Source organism: Xiphophorus couchianus, chromosome 22 (assembly GCF_001444195.1).
Source record: "Xiphophorus couchianus chromosome 22, X_couchianus-1.0, whole genome shotgun sequence".
NCBI lineage: Eukaryota > Metazoa > Chordata > Actinopteri > Cyprinodontiformes > Poeciliidae > Xiphophorus > Xiphophorus couchianus.
In genome coordinates, this window is record NC_040249.1 from 1,846,724 (window position 1) to 1,872,433 (window position 25,710).

General features: G+C 40.3%; 1 protein-coding gene across 2 annotated transcripts; it reads right to left on the reverse strand.

Annotated features, from left to right (window-relative positions):
* Nucleotides 1–1,985: 1,985 nt before the first annotated feature.
* On the reverse strand, nucleotides 1,986–24,133 carry slc2a15a (solute carrier family 2 member 15a). 2 transcript variants are annotated; one of them, XM_028007820.1, is made up of 13 exons: nucleotides 24,044–24,133; nucleotides 23,374–23,434; nucleotides 20,309–20,407; nucleotides 19,520–19,680; nucleotides 12,692–12,816; nucleotides 11,615–11,760; nucleotides 10,864–10,996; nucleotides 9,763–9,950; nucleotides 7,082–7,192; nucleotides 6,487–6,588; nucleotides 5,423–5,498; nucleotides 4,443–4,570; nucleotides 3,250–3,504 (listed from the first exon to the last, which is right to left on the reverse strand). In XM_028007820.1, exons 2-13 carry the CDS (start codon nucleotides 23,416–23,418, stop codon nucleotides 3,250–3,252), a joined length of 1,569 nt encoding a protein of 522 aa, XP_027863621.1. In that variant the 5' UTR covers nucleotides 23,419–23,434; nucleotides 24,044–24,133. The 2 variants fall into 2 exon arrangements, with proteins under 2 accessions (XP_027863622.1, XP_027863621.1); XM_028007821.1 differs by lacking the exon at nucleotides 24,044–24,133 and having other exon boundaries at nucleotides 1,986–3,504; nucleotides 23,374–24,009.
* Nucleotides 24,134–25,710: the final 1,577 nt, after the last annotated feature.

Here is a 25,710-nt window from a genome sequence, read left to right on the forward strand (position 1 = left end):
TATAAAACTCTCTGTGTGGCAGCAGCGCGGTGCTAAAAGTTGAAGATCAGGCCGGCCGAGTTGTAACACTCTGTCTCATAAACGCTTACAGCTGGTAGCAAACGGGTGTCGCTTTTCTCAGATACGTGTCGGTGCATTTATACATCATCACTGGTGGCCTGAAGACACAAAGGGCAGGAGAGAACACAGGCAGGTATTCTGAGGGCCAAATGATCGGAAATAAGCAGGTTTGCGTGTGATGTTAGAAATGAGATGAAAACACAAGTGAACATTATGCTGTTAAACCTCTTAGAGGTGCAGAGCTAAAGAATCAACAGGATGGCACGAAACTGAAACTTTATACAGCATAGAGTCTGGAGACATCAAGGAGGTGAGCTTGATAAACTGCCAGCTGTAATGTAGTGGAAGTAAACACTGGTATAGGGATGTTTGCAGTCTGAAGTTGATGTTGTTTTTTTTTACAATTGATTTAACTTCAACGTGTTTCTGGTTGTGTTCTGTGCATACAGAAAATAAAGCACACTGCGATTCCTCCTTCTCTACTAAGAAGTAGGATTGCAAGACAAAAGATAAGATAAATCTTTATTGTCATTGTCACAAGAACAACGAAATTTAAAAGGTGCCATCAGTCAGTGCATATGCTTAAAAACAAAAAATAACTGTCTCACAATTCACACACAATGTAAGAATTAACAAATAACTGGAAAAAAAATAAAAAATAAAAAATAAGAACAGCCACATTCTCACATACATCATTCATGATGATTAATGGTTGTTTTTGATTGCATTTAGTTTTGTTATTGCTGTCGGGTAGAAACTGTCTCTGAGACGGTTGGTTCTTGTTCTGGTTGCTCTGTATCTTCTGCCTGAAGGCAGCAGTGTGAACAGAGAATGTCCGGGGTGAGAAGTGTCCTTTGTGATCTGTTGTGCTTTTCTTAGACAGCGGTCGCTGTGCAGGTCCTCCAGTGAGGGGAGAGGGCAGCCAATGATTTTTTGGGCTTTATTCACAACCCTTTGGAGAGCTTTCCTTTGAGCCATAGTGCTGCTGTTATACCATACGCAGACACAGTAGGTCAGTATGCTCTCTATGGAGCACTTGTAGAAAGACACCAGCAGCTTCTCCTTGATGTTGTTCCTCCTGAGAACCCTCAGGAAGTACAGTCTTTGGTGGCCTTTTTTTATCAGCTCGAAGGTGTTCATGTTCCATGTGAGGCCCTGCTCAATGTGGACCCCCAGGAAACGGAAATCAGCTACCCTCTCCACACATTTTCCCCCAATGGTTAGTGGTGTAATGTCCGTTTTATTCCTCCTGTAATCTATTATGAGTTCTTTTGTCTTTGAGTTGTTGAGGAGCAGATTGTTCTCCCTGTACCACTGCAACAGCCATTCCACCTCACCTACTCAAACCAGAGTAGACTCCTGCCTGTTCTGTATTCATGGAAAATCTGCCAATATGTGTGTGTTTGTTTTTTTTTCATATAGCATGGCTAAACTATATTAAAAAAATGCAATGTGGGAAGCTGAAATATCTATGATACTTGTCACAAAGCTATGCTACTGTTAATCTAGTACGTCATAAAGGGAAAATAACACGTTGTTAAATTATTTTTAAGATATCAAAAAAACCACAATCCTTTGATTTTAAGAGGCTAATATAATTCTACTGCGACAGACTGGCGACCTGTCCAGGGTGAACCCCGCCTCTCGCCTGGAACACCCTCCTGACCCCACCAGGTACAAGGTTGTAAGAAGATGGATGGATGGATATAATTCTACGGAAAGACATAATGCCAATTTTGGATTGGGCACATCAAAATGACCTTAAAACATTTGAAAAACCCCAGACAATGTTTTGGCTATTAGTGTAATGATCAAATGTAATTACTCCAAGTTTCACCTGAGATTATTCTTCTAAGATATCTGGAAACACTGACCAAGAGTCCTGTTACATCACAGACACAAATAAACTACTGACACAAATAAACTACAGTACCAACATGTTATTTAATTCAGGTTGTTCCATTTCAACAGTTCAAGACCTATGAACATGTGTAATTACATTTAGAAATCCATTTCAGCACTTTTTTCTTTACCAACACAGCCAGTAGATCACAGTCAAAATGAACTAAAAGACAAAACAACCACACTGTTGTTTTCTACGGAGCACCCTTGGGGGAAACTTTTTCTTTTGCACTACCTTGCAAAACGTTTGCGTTACCTCACAATATGCTTAGTAATTTGCCGGTCTATTTTGTATACAGTCACGAATGTCAATTGAAAATTTCAAATCTATACACATTTAAAGAGCCTCAGTGAAAACGTGTTATTTCTTAACTCTTTGATGCACAAAACTGATTGAAAATCGATTTATTCCCTGCATGTTTCTGTCTGTTTGTGTAAGGCTGAGATGGACCTGCACATGAAAACGGCTCTTTAAACCATTCAGACCAACACAAAGAGACACAATCAAACTGTCTGATGACTTTATGACCCAGTGATAATAACTCAGAAACAGTCCAAATACTTTGGATCTATTTTTTCTTTTTCTTCTTACGGAAAGTTTCTGTTTACATCAGGTCTGTGGTGCATTTCTGTGCTAAAGAAAAAGATATAAAACTTCAGGTGTTTCACAACCAGATATTAACATAAATGGAAAACTTTATGAAAGCCTTACATTATAGCAGAAAGTCTGATGGCCACTGAAAGAAAGGCTTACAGTATTCAATTATGCTGCATGAACTGATCAATAGATTATTAGACAACGCAAAAGAAGAAAAAAGAATCCTCCATGTCCCCTAGGGGCCTCCATAGTTTTCTTATGTCAGGAAAATCAACATGAATTAAAAACTGGGAGCTCCTCTTGTTCCATTTGGTCAAGGAACTGTTAATGACTAATTTAACTTTATAACAAATACACGCTTGAGTTCACAAGATAAACAAGATCTCAAACTGTTAAATATCTCTGTTATATAATCTTACAGTCTTCCATCAAGATCTGCCAGTCAGTTGTGTTGTTGTGTTGACATGTGAAAGCGTCATTCTGAGGTGCAGCTAAGACAAAATACAGGAACAATGTGAAAGTTACCGACCACGTGTAGCAGAACTGGATACACTGAACTGGGCCTTGAGCCCGGAGTTTAACAGAAGTTGTAAATATCAAAGTGCCGAAGAGAAGGGAAAGGCCACGGAGGCCTAATGACGGGTGGTTTTGGCGAGCAGAATCAGTTCTTCACAGAACCTAAACCTGAGTTAAGGCACGGAGGAGGAGCTGTCGAACTCCAGCGACGTGTGCTCCAAACCGCCGTATCCGTTCATCTTCTTCAGCTTCAGCTGGTCGACGTGGAACAGGCCCTGGGTTTCCAGGATCGACTCCTTCTTGGAGAACATCCTGCTGATCTCCATGAAGGTCTTGTTTTTCGTCTCTGGGATTACAATGTAAACGTAGATGGCGACCGAAAAACAAACTGTGGCGAACACCAGGTAGCAATAGGACCCGGCAGACATCTGATGGCGGAAGAGACAAGAGAGCAAAGAGATGAGTTTTCAAGTTGGAGTGCCTGGATTAAAAATAAAATAAAAAAAGCCAGATTTTCATAAAGTATGCATCAGGTTGTGCTGCGCCTTGAAAAAGTATCTCTTTTTACGTTTTCTCATTTTATTTCAAATTAAGGGTTCGTGTGACAGACCAACAAATTGTATTACAAAATAAAAATAAAAAAACATCAGATGGCATCTGTGTAGTATACACATTTAGTATACAGCATCCAATTTTCTGATATAATCAAATAAAACCTTGGGCAAGCAGCTGTGTGTGGAAGAAACCTAACACTACTACAATCAGAAAACTTGATTCCCATTATAAAACATAATGGTGGCAATTTCACTCATGGATAGAATAATGGATGGATTGATTGATTTTGGATCATTAATTGAATTTACGTAAAAATGTAACCAGAGATTAAGTTTCAGAGTAAAATATTTTGACAGAAGGGTTCATTTATTGCACCTTGCACAATTACCTTAAACAGTGTTTTGCTTCCCCCAACCACCTTAATTAGACTATTTAGCATTTCTGAGATTTTCTGGTTAGTCCACTTATGTTGCTTATGTTGCTCCAAAACACACAGAAGTTCAAATGTCATAAGATAGCGGAAAAAATATTTCTGAAAGAAAGGATACTTTTGTAATATGCTACAAATTCTGCAGTAGATTTATTTATTTATTTATTTTAGTTTAGAAAGCAGCTGAAAGCAAAAGGCAAGAAGTCGCTGTGCCACCGAAGTATCAATGTGCTCACGTGAATCAGAGCCTCAGTTACTCTGAGCAGTAATTGGACCAGCATCAATATGCATCAATAGCATCAAAACGCTCCAGAAATGTTAAGGACTCAGGGACACGTGATGATGATGATGATGATGATGATGATGATGTACGGCGATCACCTGTAGGAAGGGGAAGACAAAGCCCACGGTGAAATTAGAGAGCCAGTTCAAGGAGCCTCCTATGATGTAGGCTGCAGGACGATGGGACTGTTTGAACAGTTCTGCTGTGATCAGGAAGGGAACCCCAGCTGCAACACAGGAAAAAAAAAAAAAGTGGTTCCAAAAATCGATTTACTTCCTGTGAGTCAGTATAAGAACAACAAACATGTGGATTTATTGGAAAATAATGTTCTGGTCCGAACAGAAGTGCAGCGAAAAGTCGTGGTCATTTCTTCAACAATACAAACGAAATCCAGGGTTTCCCTCGGTGTATTGTAAGCCTGGCGGGTCAACAGGCTTTACTTGTGCCCCCACCAGGCTAAGCATTGATTATTTATTTGTTTTTTGGAGGTTTTCTTTAGATTTTATAGTTGGTGTTCATGTATTCATCTTCCAATCTTTCAATAACAGATAATTGTCAAGTGATATTTTCAAATTTCCTGTCAACTTGAAACATTTTTTTAGCTCAAAAACACGACGGGCCGCTGGATGAATGACTGTCTTAGCACCTGACCACCAGGCATAGCAAGTTTTCTGGGGGAAACCTTGAAATCTAAAAGTGTTTTGACTTGATGAGAACAATCCTGTAAAGACTTGAGAGCTAGCGGTCTCATTGCGAGTGGAATAACACGTGTTAAACATTCTGCTTGCTTTTTGACTTTTCATAAATCTATTGTGAGTATTTGTCGGCGCTCCACAACATATGGATTGTTTCCTAAAGTGCTTTCTTCTCTTAAAGCACACTGAACCTGTTAACACTGGCCAAACTTTTTAAATTGTCTTGGTAATCACTACAAGTTTAGAAAAAGTGGATTGACTTGTTAAATACAAAATTATAGAAAAGTAATTTTCTGCAAGTTTCCATTAGCCAGGACTCTGACTCTCACTCTTAGCTCAATTTGTTCTTATTAGAATGCCTGAATGAAATGTGTCAAACTTGCCTGGACCGATGCAGAAGCCAGCGATGATGCCAACCACACAGCAGACGCTGACGTAGCGCATGAACAGTAACTTCACCTGTGAGGAGAACAAACAGCATGATTTCATGAGTTTATCTGTGATCAGAGCATACTGCTGCAGTCCAGGTTTATTCTGTCATCAACACTTTACTTATTGTCTAACACAGAAAGCAGATCAGCGCTTCTGTGTTTTTTTGTTTGCGTACTCTGTCTTCTCCAACCCCATTGTTTTTTGTAAAGTCCTCTGACACGTTATGAATTGGTGCGACATGTTTACAAGTGAACTGAATTATAAAGATGATGCCTGGCGTCCAACTTAAAATCACATATATTTCACAATATCAGATCAAACTTTGGAAAGAAGAAAAAAAAAAAAACTATAGAACAGAGGCATTCCTGGCATGTTCATAGAGGAGGTGCTTTCCCTTTCTGTTCAGGCACTGACTGTGTCTGTTTAAACTATTTGGTCCTGTGCTTTCCACTTGTTTAAGTTTCACAACATAATTGAATCCAATTAATTACAGAACCAGAAAAAGAGTCATTTACTGATGTCCAAAGTCAAATGAAAAAACTTTACTTAATTGAAGCGTACAGAATCATAATTTCAATCATTTTTGTTTCCCTCTACACCCCTATCATCAATTGACTTTTTTTTCCACCAGTAAATGTCGTTTTACCTGTTTTTGACAAATATACAGTGTATAAATATAGAAGTGTAAAGTGAATAAGGTTGTATTGCTTCAGCAAAATGGCACGTAGAAACCAGTGAGGGCTTGGGTGTAAAAGTGTGAACTTTGTTCATGCCGTCTCCTTGAGCTTTTCACAATACTGCCAGTGAAGGTACCTGTGGACGCGCAAACAAAAAGTCTATGTTGTGCCTCTATTTAAACATTCGGGTTAGCATTTATTTTTAACTTATAGCATTCGTAGGGTCTTTTCTCACGTTTGCAGTTTTCTTTGCAGTGGCTATTAAAACATACCCATAACAGCAGGATGGTCACTACTGTGCAGATGCTGACATTCAATGGGCTACTCTGCGCACACACCTGTAAAATGAGGGCCAATGTGATTCCAGCGCTGCAGATCCCCATCATGGTGAAACCCCCAATCATGAGATGCCTCCTTCCCACCTTTTCTATAGTGAAACACTAAGAAATACACACCTGATGTCAGCCACTGTATATAAAAGAACACAGTCGGGGTAAAAGTGAATGACCTGGACAGCACTTTGGCTGCCTTTGGTTTTTACCGTGCTTTTCAAATAAACAAATGAATGGATAAACGAATTGATCTACGGCTATTATTATTGTTATTAGAAGTAGGAGTAGAACACATAGATGCATTCTATCTAATCTAGCAAAAATATGTGTATATTGAGGCCTTTCTCATTTCCTTGATACTCAGCATTAAGTCAATACATAACCCTGAAATGTACTAATATTTCCATGTACATTTCGTTATCATTTCACCAACACAGTTTATCCATAAGAAATTTAAAATGTTTCATACATCTGTAGGATATGTAAAACAGCGCGAGTCTCCCTGACTCGTCCAATAAAATCGAGTCTTCAAGACACACAACACCCAAAACAAGTCATCATACCGGCTCTATCACAGCATGTCTCATTATTGAATGCTTACCCCGATGAGCCCAGCGATGATCTCTATGACTCCCGTCCCTGCTGTCGTGTACTGGATCTCTGGAACTGGGATGCCGGCGTTCTTAAAGATGTCGTTCGTGTAGAACCAGATCTGCCGGGCAGAGAAAAAAAGGAGCCTCACCTCTGAATGTCCAGTTGGATAAATACCTCGCAGCTTTTTAAAGTACAGAACGGGTGCAACGGTTATTCCTACAATGCTGACATAATGTTATAGTGTGACATTAAAGATGACGCAGCTTGTAGAGATTATAGAGATTTGAAACTGACTGCATTTGGTGTAAAAAGACAATGAGGGTGATGACTAGAGGACCAGCTGCCTACGTATGTCATCACACAAGGTTGATGTTGTTTTACGTATATCAATACCCTAATAAGCATATATATTAATTAGCAATTTGCATGATTTTTTTTTTCAAATATGAGGAAAACACAAAAAATTATTTTTTTTAAACTCACCATTCTTTAAAAAGAAGAACTTTATAAAATAACTATATTTTTCTTAACCTTGTTTCTGATTCTCCCATTTGCCTCTGCCTGCTCCCTTCCTTTTCCTGCATCCACTCACCTGTGATTAGCCCTTCTGCTCCCTTTGGCTGTGTTTACATAGCAGGTGTTGATGCTCAATCCCGATATTTGATATGATTTTTTTTTTGTGTGTGGGTGCACGCGTGTGTGTGTGTGTGTGGTCACACTACTGAATGATGCGACTGTTTACAGACAGAATAGTGGATGCTGCAGTCTGTGGATGGATTTTAAAGTTAGTCAGAAATGGGAGCTACCAGTATTGTCTCAAGATCGTAGCAAGACTAAGGAAGAACAAAGACCTCTGCAGAGCACTGATGGCAACATCTGTGGAGAAGTCTCTGCAGGGAGGAGTAAAGAGGCTGGTGTGGTGAGAGAAGGGTTGAAAATATACAATCTCACCCACCCTGCTCTAGATCCTGTGCTCTTTCTTGGAGTCTCTCTTTTCATATCTTCCAAATTGCAAATTATGGATCTGGTCAGCTGGTCTCTCAACGCAATCGATCAAATTTTCTTGACAAGAAAACTGGAAAGGATAGCCTTCTTGTCCTGATGGGACACTGGCTGTTGGACACGCGATGGATTCCTGGGGGAAGTGGAAGTATCTGTCCATATACTGTCTGTCTAGGATGTTGAAGAGGTGAACGTGATTGAACTTTTGATAACAGGATTTCTTCTTTTTGGATTTGGCAGTCAACCTGGCATATAAACACATTTCGTAAAATGTCAGCTGCTGTTTGAGAAGCTGCCCGGCTCATACGAGGGAACGTGCAGAGCAGCGAACGCTCAGAGAGTCGCAGTGGTTGTTCCTGAAAACTTTGGAGAAGTTACCAGCTTTGCTCGGAGGGACCGGACAACAAACATGTGGCTGTTTTGGGAGTCGCCATTGAGATGTACCAGTGAGACTCCAAGGCAGATGCAAAATTAACGGAGTCAGGCTGATACAAAACGATCATTGTTATCTGAACTGGCTCCCCCTGTGTTTTGGACGGCTGAGCTATCTCAAATTCTCCTGGATGTTACGCAAACAAGATGCTCTGCTCCCACTCTCGCACCCTTCCCGTGACATCTGTGGACTTGACCCAAAGTGCTGCCAAGGCTTTGGGTCAAGTCTGCTGATCAAACGCTCCATCACTTATTAAGGACCATGGCTGAGGGGATTCTGGAGCAGTGTCCATGGGCTTACTTACTTGCAAACACACACATCCACGCATTTGCGTAGCTACAAAACACACCGCCCCTCAACTCACCGCCTCCATTACATTGTCTATAAAGGAGGGGGCCTTTTCCTGTGCAGAGGTTTTCTTGCAATCTCCCACTGTGTCCTTTACACTATAGGGACAAAGTGTGAGAGCTCCACCTCCAGCCTCATCTTGTTCATTTCTGATCTAATAAAAGGATTGTCTTTTTGATTTTTTTTTTTATGATCCATTCAATGACAATCCCAAGTTCTTGTTTGTAATTTGCTCCAAATAATAATAATAAGAATAATAATAAAAACACACTTTATGACAATTCCAACATCTGTGGGCTGCTGAGTGTGATGGTGAAGAGAAGACACAATGGCAGACGGTCCATCTGACACACAAAACCAAGACGTTGTGTCCGTTTGGACTAATCAGGCCTGAAGCTGCTTGGTTAGAATATTGTTGCGTTGTTCATATTCATCCTGATCTCCTTTAATCTTTTTACAATATTTTTTTGTTATTTTTTTTGTTTATAATTCCAAAAAGAGAAGCTGCAGAACACTGAACAGCTTTGCAGTCTCAGGGTAACCAGCCCAGACACACAACAGCTGTTTCCTCTTAATCCATTTAGTTTCACTTGTGTTTGAGTTCACTTTCTTAAGCTACTTGGAGAGATTTTTGTTTTTTAGCAAGTGTAAAAATCAGAATTTTACTGTAATGTGCGACAGTTGTACTTCTCCAACAACGCTGCGAGAAATACCTTACATTTTGAAGTTATTGTAGCGCCACATAATCTTGTCTTATCCAGAGATGCTAATTCTTTGATACACCAGCCTTCGACAGTTCTAACGTTTCAAGATCGTTTCTATCGTTGCTAAGCACCTTACAGAGTTGCGTGAAACGCTGAAAAATCTTGACCCGTATCGTTTCTTAAGATGCGTAGAGTACTTACAGCGTCAATCCCAGATAGCTGCATGCCAATGTTGATTACCACCACACTCAGCACTTGCCATCGGACTGAATCGTCCAGCAACAGGCTCCAGACCGACAGCATTTCCACGGAGGACAGAGAGCGCTGTTCCTCCTGCATCTCTTCAATTTCAGCCTGGATGTCACACTTGGCTCTGTACCATTTGAGAGCTGAAAAGCATCAGACAGAGAGCTGAATCCCATCGGCGTGTGACAAGTCAACACCGGGAACATACAGAACTCACCAAACACCTGAAAAATTCCACTTGTGTATTAACTTTTTTTTACTTCTGTTGATCCTTTCTGCCGATTTTGGCATCATCATGTTAAAATTTGGTCAAGCGTAATGGTGTTTTGTCTTTAGTCTTATCTTGTTTCTCAGTGGCTGTGGCTCCTGTGTTACTAAATCTTTTGAGTGATGCGCGCAGAAGCATTCAATATGGAGTGTTTTAAAGTGTAACTTAAAAAAAATCGTACACTTTATTTGACGGGGTGTGCACAAGACTGACACCTGTCATAAAGATGAAGGAGTTTTCATGAATGTTGACGACTGCGGTCACGAAGCGTCATTCGGTAAATAACGACACTTTTAATGCAAAGTTGACCATTTTAATGGACTTTTAATGCAAATTTGCACTGAAAATGTCATTATTTTCCCGAATGACACTTCATAACAACAGTAGTAAACATTTATAAAGGCTCCTTCATGATTATGACAGTGTCATGTCAGTCCTATGCACACCCAGTCAAATAAAGTCCTTCCAAAAACTTCATCAGATCCCAGTTGCTTAAGTTTTCACTGTAATAATCTGCTATCTTTAGTGCTTTATCCCACTGTTGCACACTGAACGCACTGGTGAAAAAAAATCCCTTCATATCCCTTCATGAGGGGGAAAAAGGAAGATTTTGTGAAACATCAAATCTTTTGATTTAAATGCAACTTTTGATGATTGCCTCAAACTGACCTTTTTCCTTGTAAAGTGCCTACATTACAAGAAACACAGCTGTATGGACTCGATGATGCCTTTTCTAATTTAGTCTCTCACCATTTCTGTAGGAATAGAAGCAATGCAACAATACTGACCTGTAATTGTGGCATGAACATTGTTCTTCTCAATCAGCAAGTACCTAGGGCTCTCTGGGAACCACGGCAGCAGCAGCAGCTGGATGAACGTTGGCACCACCACCACCGAAAGAAAGAGAGGCCAATACTCCTCCTGAAAAAGCAGCAACACAGAGGATCAGAGAGAGATCTGTGTAAACACCCTCAAGAGTGCAATACTAATATCAGAGGGAGGACATTTTGATAAGGAAATAAATATCTCATAGTGCCATTTTTCACACTAGGATGTTACATACTGTTTTTGAAATATATGGGAGAAATACTCTATAATGGAAAAGGTCTAATGGTTCAGTTAAGAAGGGAGATTTCCCTGAAACTATTCCACCAGGTATATTGGAGGGGGGCTATTTCAGTATGGGGCGGGGGGAGTTCAGTTTACGCTCAGTTATTACAATGTTAGCAACTACTGGTAAATTCATACAACACGAATTTACACTTTTATGTTAAACAACGAAAAAAATAATTGACAGTCGTGTCAAAGGTTTTTAAAAGCTAATTAGAAAGCCAAAAATATCTAAAGCTGCTTAACATGGGAGAGTGAGCATTACAGGAAAGGTTTGGTTTATCTTGGCTTCTGTCTGTCTGTTGTCATGTGGAAACAATTGCTGACTGTAACCTCTTGGAAAAGGTGAAAATCTTACAGTTTAAGTTTCTTTCTTATCTATTAACATCCCAGACGGGGCATCGTTGTCAGCAGAAGCATTTGCGCTACCTTTCCCAGGAGCTCATGGAGGCCGAGGATTTGGGCAGCAAAGACCCCGGTTCCTATAAAGATGCTCGGAACAAGACCCAGAAATCCCCTCAGGTTCTTTGGCGCTATCTCACCAAGGTACATCGGTACGACACTGAGAGAGATCCCTGCGGGGACACGAGCAGAGAAAATCCATATTTGACTCCTGCACATGTCATCCATCCACGTTGAAGCTACATGTAGAAGTTTTTATGCCGCTTCTACGGTCCTATTGTATTCAATCGGACATTGAATAAGAACATTGTTTTACTTAATGAGTAGCTGTCAGTAAGCCTGACATAAACACGTGAATTCTTCACAACCACAAAAACAGACTGTAGATGACTTTACAAAAATGTAACTGATCTGTTATGCCAGCTTTGTCACAGATATACATCAGCATGTTGTGTAATTCTGAAGCGCAGACGGCGTCTCTGCTGTTCATCTCAAAAAGCAGCGTTCCTCTAAGTAGGCTAGGCGTTTCATCACGTCTGACTAAGAGAGCAGAAAACATATCACTGATGAGGGGCTTCAACTTTGTTCTCTTTTCGACTGATATGAATATTACAACCATTTATAGGAAAAGTTGCCACCTGCTGCTTCTACACTGATGGGATGCCCACTGGTGTGTGCCCACAGTAGGACAAAAAGGAGCATGCATTTCTTTAAATGTTTATGGGGTTAATGACGATGGGTGTAGTAATGGTGTTTCACCACTAGGTGGCGCATGGAGACTCTGAGCTGCCTGTTGCTCTGCCGTTTCTCATAAGCTGAGAGAAATTGGAGTAACACAGATTGCGTCTCCCGTGTGCTCGTTTACATGCTGTTTTTCACCTTCATCTGCTGCTGACGGGTCCGGAACCCTGGTACCCGTTACACTAACACAACAAATAGAACCCCTGATATGAAATTAAATTATATAAAGTAGAACTCATAATGTTATGTTTAAAGGACTTTTTTTTCAGCTGATGTATAACAGGATAAGTAGGCACACATGTGGACTTGTGTGTTGTACGTATGCGTGTATGTGTATGGGTGTGTGTGTGTATGTACAGGTACCTGAATGTATCCCTGTGATGAAGCGGCCAATGATGACCATTTCGGGTGAACCACAAATCCTACTGAAGCCCATAAGGGAGCCAGCCATAAACACCAGCACTGTTGTGTTGACCACTGTACCCTTCCTGAAAATGTAACCAGAAACATAAAAGATATATAAATATGAATATTCACTCAGCAACCCAAATGTGGCTAACTGTGATTTCCTTATTTTCATTTATTTATTTTTTAAGTATAAAATCACTCACATGAACAAGGAATGCAAAATACATATTTTTGTACAACATTAATCTTAACACTCTCTTGCTAAGTTTAAGTTAAGCTAAGAGTTTTTCTTAAAAATTTGAGTTTTGTCCTTTTTTTAAGATTGGCCATATTTAATTGATTTTTAAAAGTCTGCGCATTCTGCAAAGTTATTCATTTAACCACTTAAACTTATTTTATTTAGCATTAGAAATTCATAAAAGATAAAAAATAATCATTTGTAGCAAATAATGAGCACTTGCAGCTAAAAAATGCTTAAAAATGTGAAAAGCCGAGTCGATTTTCTTTATGTAACATCAAATAGGGCTGGTATGCTGATTATTAATTTGATAAAAAATTAGTTTTTTACTATATTTGGACCAAGTGAAGATAAAACTATGACACTTCAGGAGTTCTGAGTAGAACATATTTATGGACAAAGAAGGTTTTTTCTATCTTAAATGCAAAACGTTGACATTTTTGTACAGTTTTATCTTAGATGCCGCTTGTCCTGCTTCAGTCAGTTTTATTTTATGCAGCTGCGTTTTATTTTTGAATTAAAAATGTCCACGGTATGTTGAGTTGTTTTTGACTGGGAAACGATGTGTGGCAGAGTGGTGCTGGAATGTCCTGAAGCAGCAAACGCACCATCTGGACAGCTGCAGTGCAGCCTGGAGTATTCTGATTGGAGCCACTTGTAAGAGAAAATGACCCGAAGAAGCGGCACAGGGAGCTTTTTAACGATAAAAACTCCCCCCAAAATTTAAGATAAAACAATATAAGGCCATTTTAGGAAATTAAACACCGTCTTTAATTGGAGCTGAGGTGAAAACCTGCTGAGGGGGAGGAGAGGAGTCTGTCATGAAGAGGAAAACACTGTGGAAAGTCAGGTAAGCTAACTATGCTATTATGGGTTTCACCTTCCTGTCGGAACCAGTCTGTTTTGGGGTTTTTTTTTTCAAACAACTACCAATGTTGTTTGAAAGTGAACCGAGCAAAGTGCTAATTCTTCACCGTTCATGCTCGGCTCTGGAGAACTCGAACAACTCTTAAGTTTGTTTGTTTTCACTACATGAACTATTAGAACTAAAACCAGAACCCGCTGCGAGCTAGTAACAGACCAGAAAATGTCCAAACAGCTAGCAAAGAAACCACAGGCATATAAACAGAATAAAAGCCTCATGGACCGCTCCGGCCTGTTGTCGGTGACGTCACATAGAGCCGCCATCTTTGAGCCCTCGCTCCACTCGGCGCTGTTAGTGAAGTATCAGCGCATTTAATTCATCATAAATCGCTAAACGCCTTTTTGCTGGAAAGCTTATCCACACTGCTATCATAGCTATTAATTATTTTAAACAATAAAAAAAATAACACACCGACTCCAAACAACTTTTAAAAACTATTCGTCGCTCTGTTCAATACTCCCGTCCCTCACTTCCGACGTCTGTCATGGCGCCTCAAATGATTAAGTGACGCAGTTGCAAAGGGTCAATTTTTTGGGTCATGTGGAACTGATCTGATCGTTTCCATAGAAACGAGCAGAAACGAGACATTGCCTCAGAACTACAGTGAGGTCATTGTAGCTATGACCTCATCTGTGATGTGGTCAAAAGATCAAAGAACGTCTGAGGTTATGAGGGCTTGCATTTCAAATCATCAGTTCATATTCAGTCAGCTCTTCGAACAGCAACATTGCGTCTAGCAAGGATTTTCATTATGAACAAGTTATTGGTCGGCATGTTTTTCCCCCTTGGTTTTGGGGTCGGATATTTGGTTAGCACAGGAATGCAGAAGCTTTTTGACAAAGTATTTCCCGGTAGCGATTCAGAGGAAAGTATCTCTAAGGACGAGAGCACTGAGTCTGAATACGATCTTTTCGATGCTTTCCTCTTTGAACCTTCCTCGAGTAGGGAGGTTCTTCGCGAGTCTTCCCTGACTGGGAAGCAAGCTTCTCCGGCTGGAGAAGTTTCGATCTCTGACAAGGATGATTTTGATGCTTTCCTCTCTGGGGAGCCTTCCTCGGCGGAGAAGCAAGCGTCCCCAGCTGGGGAAGTTTGGATTTCTGAGAATGATGGAAAGGAAACCTTCCCAGCAGTTGAGTCCGAAAGCTCAATGTTTGATTTGATGAAGACGGCAATGGATGAAGACTGGACCCATGACGAGAGCGATGTCCAGACTCCTGTCTTAGGGAATGATTTAGCCAATCTTCCCAGTGAGAAGGAGACAGTAGAGTGTGAAAACTCTTTGACAAAGGCACTAGATTGGACCCAGGCCACAACTGTTTGCTCGATCCACGAAGACAGCGCTGTTCAGACCGTTGTCCGAGGGAACGATTTAGTCAATTTTCCCTCAGAGGAGGCAGACGAGTCTGAAAACTTTTTGACGGAGGCAGTAATAGAAGAGTGGACCCAGGCCGTAATTGAATCCTGGATCCGCGAAGAGAGCGTTGTTCAGATCGCTGTCCGAGGGAACGATTTAGCCAATCTTCCCTCAGCGAAAAAGAGAGTCGAGTCTGAACAGGCATGTGTTGCTTTCACGAAGGCAGCACTGGAAGATTGGTCCCGGGAGACAGTTGATGCCTGGATCCAACAAGACATTGCTTTCCAGGCCACTCTCCTAAGGAACTATTTCTCCAATCTACCCCTAGAGAAGAAGACAGTTGAAAAGCCAAGTTTTGTTTTGACGCAGGCAGCAATAGATGCTCCCTGCGTCTGGGAAGAGAGCACTTATCAGGCCTGTTGGGTAGAACTTTTGTTATTGTTGTTTTTTCTTTTGAGTTTCGTGGGCTTTTTATTTTTATTACAGATTAGCCTTTACTTTAGTGTTTTCATCTGGGGTTTCTTTTTTCTATATATTGTTTATTCACTTTCTTCTTCATTCAGTTCAGTTTCAGAAATACTTTTTTGATCCCAAATGGAAATTAAATGTTGTTATAGCCCAGTGTTTCTCAATTCCGGTCCTGCATGTTTTAGGTGTTTCCCTTCTGCCACACACCTGGATTTAATCTTTGGGTGATTAACAGGCTTCTGCAGTACTTGTTGGCTGGAGAAGACGTCATGCAATCATTTGAATCAGCTGTTCTGGTATAGAGGCACATCTAAAACATGCAAAGCAGGGGGGCCTGAGGACTGGAATTGAGAAGCACTGTATTAAATATAGCCCATCAACATTCTTCAAAGAGCCATTGAATATGGCTGTCGGCAGAAAAGATCTCCTGAAGCACTCTGTACCACACTGAACCTGAAGTAGCCTCTGACTGAAGATGGATGCTCCGCCTTCCCAAGACAATCTGATGAAGAGGATGGTCAGGATTGTCCCTAATTTTCTTGATCCTATGAAGAATCCTAAAATAAACTAAATAAAATCAAATAATGTACAAAAACGCATGTAAAAACAACATGTGATTTTGCATTAACATGCAAACTGAATCCAAACTCAGTTAATTTGTCAATAAATCTGTTGAATGTTTTTTATGTGTAATTATATATTCATGAATTAAAAGCAAAGAAGACATAAAAAATATCCTATCTGATCTCAGAAAACGTTTTGAGTTGAGATTTTTGAGTTTATCAGCAAGATATTGTCAAAATCACTCTGTTTTAGGTATGCTAACTCCCACTAGCAGGGGGAAGTATTTATTTCTTCTAATGCTGCCTCAGTTTTACTAGTTATCAAATTATTATCCATGATCAATATGGTGAGTAACAAAAAGTCACTAACTGTCACAAATAAGCACAAACAACACAGCAATCGGTAATCCTCTGTTCTCCACTAGAGTGGGGACAAACTATTGCAAAAATATATAAAAATACTTCAATAAAATTAGGAATTTACTGCAAAAACACAAAATCGTACCAAGTATTTTTGATATAGTTTCTATTACAAATATCTTTGTGCACTTGAAATAAAATAAAGCTAATTTACATAACGTTTCAGAAAGATATAGGAGCTTGTTTTCAGTAAATAATTCCTTAATATTGATTAAAATATAACATGGACAAAATGTTATAAGTGAAATAATCTGAAAGTGAAACTGATAATTTCTCATAAATATTAAGAAATGATTAACTTAAAACAAGTTCCTATATCTTGCTGAAAGGGTTACTTGTAAGTTAGGTTTGCCTTATTTAAAGTTTTAAATAAGATATTTACACCACAAACTAGACCAGAAATACTTGGAAATGTTTTATGTTTTTGCTGTTTTATTGCAACAACAAAAAAAAAGAACTGTGAAATTTTGGAAAGACTGTGGTTTTCGGTGGGTTTAAATAAAAGTTGGCCCCCAAATGACATTTGCTTCGGGCCTCACATACGTTTGGACCGGCACTGCTTGGAATATCTGAACTGGAATATCAGCTGATATGACTGTTTTATTCACATTAAATGAAACTTTTTTATCAAAAACATCTGATTTAACAAGTGAAGAATCAAAATAAATAGATTTTTTTTTTTATCCTGACAGTTGCTATAGTAAAATCCCAACTCGTTAGATGTTTTGTAGAGGAGAGGGGGTTAAAGAAAGTCAGAGCGGGAAATGTCTGAAGAGAGGTAAAACGTCGGGAAGCAGGCTGGTTTAAAAATACTCCCTCTGAAGCCAGAAATAGACTTTGTACAACCTAATCTAGGTGCAACAGAAGCTTATCGTGCTTTAATTGTGGACGAACTGGAGGTTTGTTGACCACAAAGAAAGAAAAGGAACAACTTTGGAGCAGAAGTTTGTCATCTTTGAAAGAGGGAAACGAAACGGCTGCATCTGCTTCGCCTTCCCAGCTGTGAATGAAAACATTCTCAGCATCTACATCCAAACCGGAGCGAAACGCAGCGGAGATGCCTTGATGGAGTTCCGCTCCAGCTTGGCTGTTTTCCCCCTCAAGTCCAGTTTTCCAGGTGATCTGCCAGGAGGAACCATGGCACGCTGGAGGTGCTGCTTTCTCATCCTCAGCGTCGTTTTTGCGCCTGTCTCTGGCGCACAGCTGTCAGGTACGGATTATTCATCGTGATCAGTGCGACTGTATAAGCAATGAGCAATTTGCCCCGTGAGATTTATTTTGATGTTAACTCATTAAAGTAATTTGCTTTTACGGCGCTGAGCAGCCGCAACATCTGGCTAACATAAACTAAAGAAAAATGCAACTTGGTAATTTATTATTGTTGTTGTTGCAGTCCTATAGTTTAATTGAACACCCAAACTATGAAAGACATCCTCCAATCAGAATTAAGTTGAAAAAACAATACTTTTAAAATAAATCAAACATTTAATCCACTTCTAAATGTAACTTTCCGTGTGTTGGCAGTTTGATGGAAGAAAGTTGAAAAGTTTTTCTGTGATGCATCTCAGTGGAATCAGTGACTCGATGAAAAAGTTGCTGTGATTGGTCAGAATCAGATTTATTCTACTATTAACAGGGGGAAACAATTTTAGCATGAAATTAGTCTGGAAAATGTGTTAAATACAATAATTTGTTCAGCTTAATTATTTGAAAAATGATTTTCATTTATTTTAAATTGTTGTCTCAATCAATCTTGTGTTGCTCATACATTGTGATAGATAGACAGACGAATTTACTTATTAGGGGAAAAAGGTTGTCCAAACAAACCTTGCCCTCGTTAAATTAGGACGTAAATGTGATTAGGTACTTTTTTTGGTTAAATTTTGCCACCAACACATCAGCCTGGTTCTGGTGTTTTTTGCCTCCAGCAAACCACAGCATCAGCCTCTGCCCTCAAATGAAGAAAACATAAAACAGGCCTGAACCTTTTCATGAGTGGCTAGTTTACCAAAGTTACTCCAGAAGAGCATAAACACCTCCTCCAGGCTAGCTTTCTCCAGCTGAATTTCTGCTGGGCCAATCAGCCTGATTGGCGGCTAGCCAGAAGGCGGAGTTGTGAACGATGATGTCAATTTTCTGCACCATTTCAGAATTGTAGTCTGCCTGTAGTTTTAGCTATGGCGGCGAAGAACGTGAACGAAGCCGTTCAGTCCATGTGGGTCAACGTTTCCAGATATTGAAATAACATTAGCAAGTTTGAGTAACCCCTTGATTTATATCCCCCTTCTCTTTCAAAAAACACTTCCTGTTTGAGCTCAGGTTTAATTATGCCTTAAACATAATTTCATCAATTTTAAATCCCACCAGATCTTCAAATTTAAGAATTCTAGATTTTAAGAATAACGGGTTTGTGTGTTCATAAAAACTAGCAGTATGGATGATTCCTTGGTCATTTTCAAGAAAAAAAGTTTGAAATGATTAGATCTATGCAACATAGAGCACTATCCTGCTGATCATAAAGGGATAGACTATGGAGGACTTTTTCTGCCATAATCCAAGAGCACACAGACAGCAGGACTTCATGTCTTTCTTCTCAAAACTTGTAATGTTTGTACTCAAACCTTTGTCCTTGCGCTCTTGCAGAACTCTCTGCTCGCTTATGAAACATTCTCTGCTTGCTTTTGGAACAAAAATGCACCATCGCCTGGCAAGTGTTGTACTGGGTGCAGACTGAAAATGTGTGCTCTCGAAATATGGCAGAAAAAGTCCCCAATAGGGGGATTTCAATATTTGCTCCTTAGGAAACAAATCTTACCTCCCAAAGCGAGAAACCAGCATACCGACAATGAGGGAGCCCAGCAGACCTCCGATAGCAAAGACGGACACAGTGAGAGAGTACATGAGCGTCAACGTCTCCCCACTGAGTCCTGTCCCATTACGACTCACAACCGTTTTGTTGTAGAAACTCTTTATGTACTGGAAGAGCAAAGTGGCAGTGAAGTTAGTGATCAAAATAAAATTGCACATTAAAACAAGATATTGAACGCGTTGAACTTGACGACAACCAGATAACAGTTGAAAAGGAAATCGTGTATTTGCAATGTTGCAAAAGCACAAGCAGAAAAGATCCAGGCGCTTTGTTGTCAGTGGCAACGTTTTCCTCTGTAATGTCTAATCTTTTTCTTGTTTTTAGAGAGATTTAAGACATTATGTGTCTTTTGTCATTATGACATGTGAAAACAGCACTGCAGACAGAAGTGACAGTTTCACCAATGGGATCTATCTATCTATATATCTGACTAGCTAGCTATCTGTTTTGTCCAAATATTTATTTTGTTAATTTAAGAGTGATTTTCAAATTTGGCCTGATCCACTGAATGTTAGAATATCTAAATATGAATGACAGTGGGCCCTGCGGATCAGGTAGAAAAAACATTACATATATTGTTATTGTCCTTTGTTGATAATGGCAGACAGATCGTCATGTATTCAACATAGTGTTGGCGGCTTTAGCTGGCATAATTCTTCTGACAGGTACATTCTGAATGTGAGTGTACTTTCTGTGAAGTGTGTGTAGGCGTGTGTGTGTGTGTGTATGTCTTACTGCAGCAGGGGAATTGACCACAGCCAGGTTGTAGCCATACAACATAGAGCTCCCAAATGAAGTCAAGAATGCCACTGCTAGCAGAGAACCAGTCAGTTGCTGCAATCACAAGCAGATACAGCTGTTTAAGAGAACTGCATCCATAAATGGTGGGAAGAGTAATTGCTTGGTTCTTATACTGTCCAAAGAGCATGTGCACAATGAACATAGGTTTTACTGAACATCTGGAAATTCTCCAAAGAACGATTCTTGGTAAAATCAAGAAAATTGCAGACAACTCTAATCATCCTTCTCCTGAGACTGCTATATAACAGCAGTCTATGTTTCTGCGAGAGTTGCTATTTTTTTCAATTTTGTTGCGCTTTATTCGTGCACAATGACATTAAAAGAAATTTTGATTCTGACTCTTACAGTAATAGACTTCCTCAGAATTGAGCATGTACAACACTATTTAATTTCGCTCTGGACTTAATAAGGTATGATCGAATTAAATCCATCCATTGTCTATACCCACTTACCCTTGCAGGGTGGCAGACAGGTTGGTGCCTATCTCCAGCAGTCATTGGGAAAGAGGGGGGGTACACCAGTCCAACAGAGACACATAGGATATAGAATCACACACACGCTCTCACAGTCTGCTTATTGACTTGTGGGAGAACGCCAGAGTACAAGGAGGGAGACCATACATGCACAAGGAGAACACACAAACTCCATACAGGAAGCCCCCAAGATCAGGATTTGAACACAAGTCTTCCTTGGTGCCAGGCAACAGCTCTACCAACTGTGACATTGTGCAACCACAGAAGGCAACAGCAAATTCTCTTTGCCCACTGATGGAGGTGCAATCAGAATAAAATCCTTTGAGATTCCAATTAGTGGGACTTACTGAAAATACACTGCATGTTCGGTTTATTTAGAGCAGGGGTCTCAAACTCCAGTCCTTGAGGGCCGCAGTCCTGCAACTTTTAGATGTGCCTCTGCTGCACCACCTGAACAGAATAATTCGGTCATTAAGGCTCTGGAGAACGGATCTACACAAGGAGGAGGTAATGAAGTTATTTCATTCCAGTGTTTTGTACCTGTGGCACATCTAAAAACTGCAGGACTGCAGCCCTCGAGGCCTGGAGTTTGAGACCCCTGATTTAGAGGAAAGTGACTGAATTCTCACAATTTGAGGGATTTTATCATAAAGTGTTGGTGGTGATGAGGATGGACATAGTCAGAGCCAGGGTGAAGTGGAGAAATTAGCTTAATGCTGTCCTCAAAACCAGGAAACACAAGTGAGCTACGAGACAACGATCACTAACTGAGGTGGGCAACAATGACTCGACAAAGTCAAGGATCCAGCAGGGAGAAGGAGAGATAGGTGAAGTTAAATGCACGGGCTAATTAGGAAAACACAAGACAGCTGGAATCAATCAGGGACTTGACAGGACAACACAACACAGGGTCTACATCAGGGGTCTCAAACTCGCGGGCCAACTGCGGCCCTCGGGACAATAGTTTGTGGCCCCCGCCTTAATATGAAAGTTTAATGTTAGTGCGGCCGCGAGTTTGATATAATTGGCACTTTTCAGTGTTGTGTGCGAAGCTGAACGATCTTGCCAATCACGGTGAAGTATATTGCTGGCCGGGCCTATTTGCATTTTCTATTTGTCATTATTTGCATGCGGTACATGCGCAATTTCCGTGGCCGCTCCCGCTTCACGTGCTTCAGCATCCAGTCTAGACCCAGAAGTTGCTGATCAGAGTAACGTAATTAAGGTTAGGCGCTGTAATGCTTGGGTTGTGTTTAAGGGAGGAGAGGAGGCGGCAGATTCGTCGGGACGGTCAAAAACTCACAACCACGCTGGTACTGGGAATTCCCCAGTGTTGTCCTTTAATAAATACGCTCTTCACCAACCTTACAAAGCCGGTTGAACGGCTGCTATATTATCAGACATGAAAATTGAGCAGCGTCCAAACAACCCGTAACATCACTAAAAAGTTAGGGAGCTAACATGTCCGTCTAGCACGTTTCTCCCACGCTCTCTACAGAGAAGCCGTGGCGCATACTTCTGACATCATTAGCAATCTTAAAGAGACACTACACAATTACGGATGTTACAGCGCCTGACTACGGCCAAATATGGTAATAGGCAATCAGAAAGGTTCGGCTGAGGAGACCGTGTGTGTGAATGCGGCCCAGCCTCACCCAGACTCTACCTCCAGCGGCCCCCGGGTAAATTGAGTTTGAGACCCCTGCTCTACATTAACCAATAAACCCACACGAAAACCAACACCCACACAGATTTGTGTAATAAAAGTTTATTCAGTGGGAAAGATGGAGATTAAAGTGGATCTAATTGCAAACTCTTTTTGTCTGTACAACCTCAATTCACACAGTTCACAGCACACTACAGAAGCTGAGACGTGAATGACCAGTAAAAAATGAAACCAAAGTATCCCGTGCATCAGGATGTCTGTGATATCACTTTACAGCACAAAGTCGTTCTTATTAACTTGAGAGGGGGTACCTGGGCAAGATCCAGAACAACAAGTCATTCCCTGATCCGTGTGAGACTTAGGTGTTTTTCAAAGCACACTGAGGTGTGAGTAATGAGAAAAGAGAGACGGATCTTTTTTGTGCAAATAGACAGTTTGCAGATATCTTGAAGGAGACAGTACATCAGATGACATCACTTTCAAGGAAGTTTGTCTTGCCTTTCTCAAATATCCTGTACATATCGCTCACAACCCTAACTGCAAACGACCCATTTCATTTGTTTGGCTGGCAGCCAGCTCAAAGGAGGCCAGAGGGGCAACCACTAAATATTTTTCATGCAACACTCCAACGACCAATTCACTCGCCAAATGTATTCTTTGTGCTCTCCAAAGAATACATTTGGCTCCATGTCTTTAGACTGACACTTTATTTCATGCATTCATTTATTTTTCACACCCGAACATTTTTTTCTTAACGGCACAAGCTGGCAGGTACAACAGAGATTTAAGTCTTAGACGTGAGAGTGTCTAAAACAACATCATGAAACTATCCATCCAGGCGACATAAATACTGAACTTACCGAAGTGATTTTCCCCGATGATGGAATTAAAATCTCCTCAGCCATTTAGGAGTTCTGGTATCTGGTCCAAAGCAACAAAAAGTAAAAAAAAAAAAAAAAAAAAACAACAAAAAAAAACCCAGATCCTTTTCTAAACAGCAGACTGTATAACTGTAATAGCAGGCGTGGTCACACTGGCTCCAAATGAATAATGAATAATTCTGGGATGTTGTTAGTGTGCAAGTGTGTTGAGCAGCAGTCCACAGGCCACTAATAACAAGCTACCAGTGTCATCACATGATAGGAAGCAGCGTGACAGACGGAGAGAAAAGCCTGCTGAGAGCAATTAGCCATAACAATATTTTAGAGGTTAAGGGAAACAAAATGAATAGAGTGTACGAATAAATTTTAAAAAAAAGTAAGGAAGAAAGAAAGTAGGAACTGAAAAGTGAATAAATTAATTGTGGAGCTGGAGTTAGACGAGGACGAAAAGCAGTGGAGCAGAAAAATAAAAGTGAAATAAAGCTCAGATGAGAGCCGAGGAAGAGAAAAACCAGACAAGCAGAAGAGGTGAGAGGAGGAGAGTCTGAAGAGAGAAATCTGAAGAATAAAGACAGAAACAAAGAAACAAAAACGCAGCAACAGGGAAGAGATTAGAAGAGATTAGAACTGAACCAAAAGTGGAACTCACCAAGTACACAGTAAAATGAACAGTGTTAGATCAACACTTAGAGTCAATTTCAACACTGAGCCAGTGAACATATGGTCCCTCCCTGAACAAAGCTAAAGTTGTCAGAGTCAATTTTACTCTATAATCGCTTATAGAGTAAGAGCTGAGTAACACTCACAATTGTTAATATACTTTTACTATTTGGAGATAAATAAGACTTGTTACTTAATTATGACACTGTTACTTTTAAAGAGTTATTCTAATTATTATCCAATAGTGTAAGACGACAAGCTACTGGATTGTAGCTACAGCAGTCTGAGAGGCGAGGCTGCCGTTTTGTGCCGGTTGCCCTTTTTTTTTTTCTCCAGGTGTTTCAAGCTCAAGTGCAGTATGGAGGAGAAAGGTTGTGCAGTGGTTGGAGCAGTAGGCAAACTGGAGCACATCAGAGAGGAGGGAAGTTTGGAGATGATGGGGTCCTTCATCAACCTCACCATCAGGGATCTATTTTTGAATCATTTTATTTTGGCCTTTATTTTACAGTGCTATGACAGGAAAGTAGGGTAATGAGAGAGAGGGAAGACATGCAGCAAAAGTCACCAGGCTGGGATTCGCACCTGTGACAACCGCAACTAAGGCCTCCTTATGTGGGTTGTGCTTAACCCCTGCACCAACACAGCAGCCCCTCTTTACTCATATTTTTACTCTTGTAAAGAGTCTTTGAGTGTCCTAGAAAGTGCTATATAAATTTGATGTATTGTGATTATGATTACTACTAACGTGTGAATAAATCACTGTACAAGCACAAGTCATTTAGTATTATTATTATTATTATTATTATTATTATAGAAGGGTCTGTATGAGATGAGTGTATGTATATATTTTATATGATCCTATTAAACTTCATCTGATACTTTTCACAGCTGTATACTTTTTCGGACGTTGAATATTTAGCACTATTGGAAAGTCCCCAAGATCATATGGCTCTCAAATTCAAGTTTGACCTGATTAAATATCTTCTTGCTATTTTTGAACATAATGTTTTTCTACTGGCACATGGTGAGATTCATTTGAAACAGCTCTGTCGTCACCCCTCTCAGTGGTCATGTGCTCATAATTTTGGCTACAGTTGATAGAGCAGTAAGTGTGTTTCCTATGGCTGGTCACTGGGTTACAACCACCCGCCTAGCATTAAGCACTGCCTAATCCTATGACTTACCTCCACTGATTAAGCATGAAAGACTGTTTTTGTTCATTAAAGCCTATGTTTCTGTGCTAACGATATCCTCACTTATTATACACCAGGATTTTTTAACATTTCACCAGACGGTCTGGAAACTGAGACAAGTATGGTAATTATGCCAGAGTATCCTGTGGGTATGACTGTTCAAAGACAAGCAAACATGAAACATCCACTGTAGTCTATCAATACTTTTTCCTCCAAATGCCCATCCAGCCGTCTATTATCTTTGTATGCTCATCACTAGTCGGGTCACCAGGGGTTCTGGTGCGTCAACAGGCAACAATTACGGACACCAAAGTAAAGTCAGAAAAGTTTTCTGGTAGAAATGAAAGAATGGTTCTTCCAGGCTTGCAGAAGGAAAGTGCATTTCCAAAACACAATGGCCAGCAGAATTAAAAGAAAAAAGGATAACCACTGCAATGAAGACCACAGACGTGCAGTCATTTAG

Excerpts from the sequence above, each read along its gene's own strand:
- slc2a15a (XM_028007821.1), bottom strand. The coding sequence starts at position 23,418 with ATGGCTGAGGAGATTTTAATTCCATCATCGGGGAAAATCACTTCG. Across the intron at positions 11,761-12,691 it reads CATCACAGGGATACATTCAG|GGATCTCTCTCAGTGTCGTA; the intron begins GTACCTGTACAT and ends GTGTCCCCGCAG. Across the intron at positions 6,589-7,081 it reads TCATCGCTGGGCTCATCGGG|TGTTTCACTATAGAAAAGGT; the intron begins GTAAGCATTCAA and ends TGTATTTCTTAG.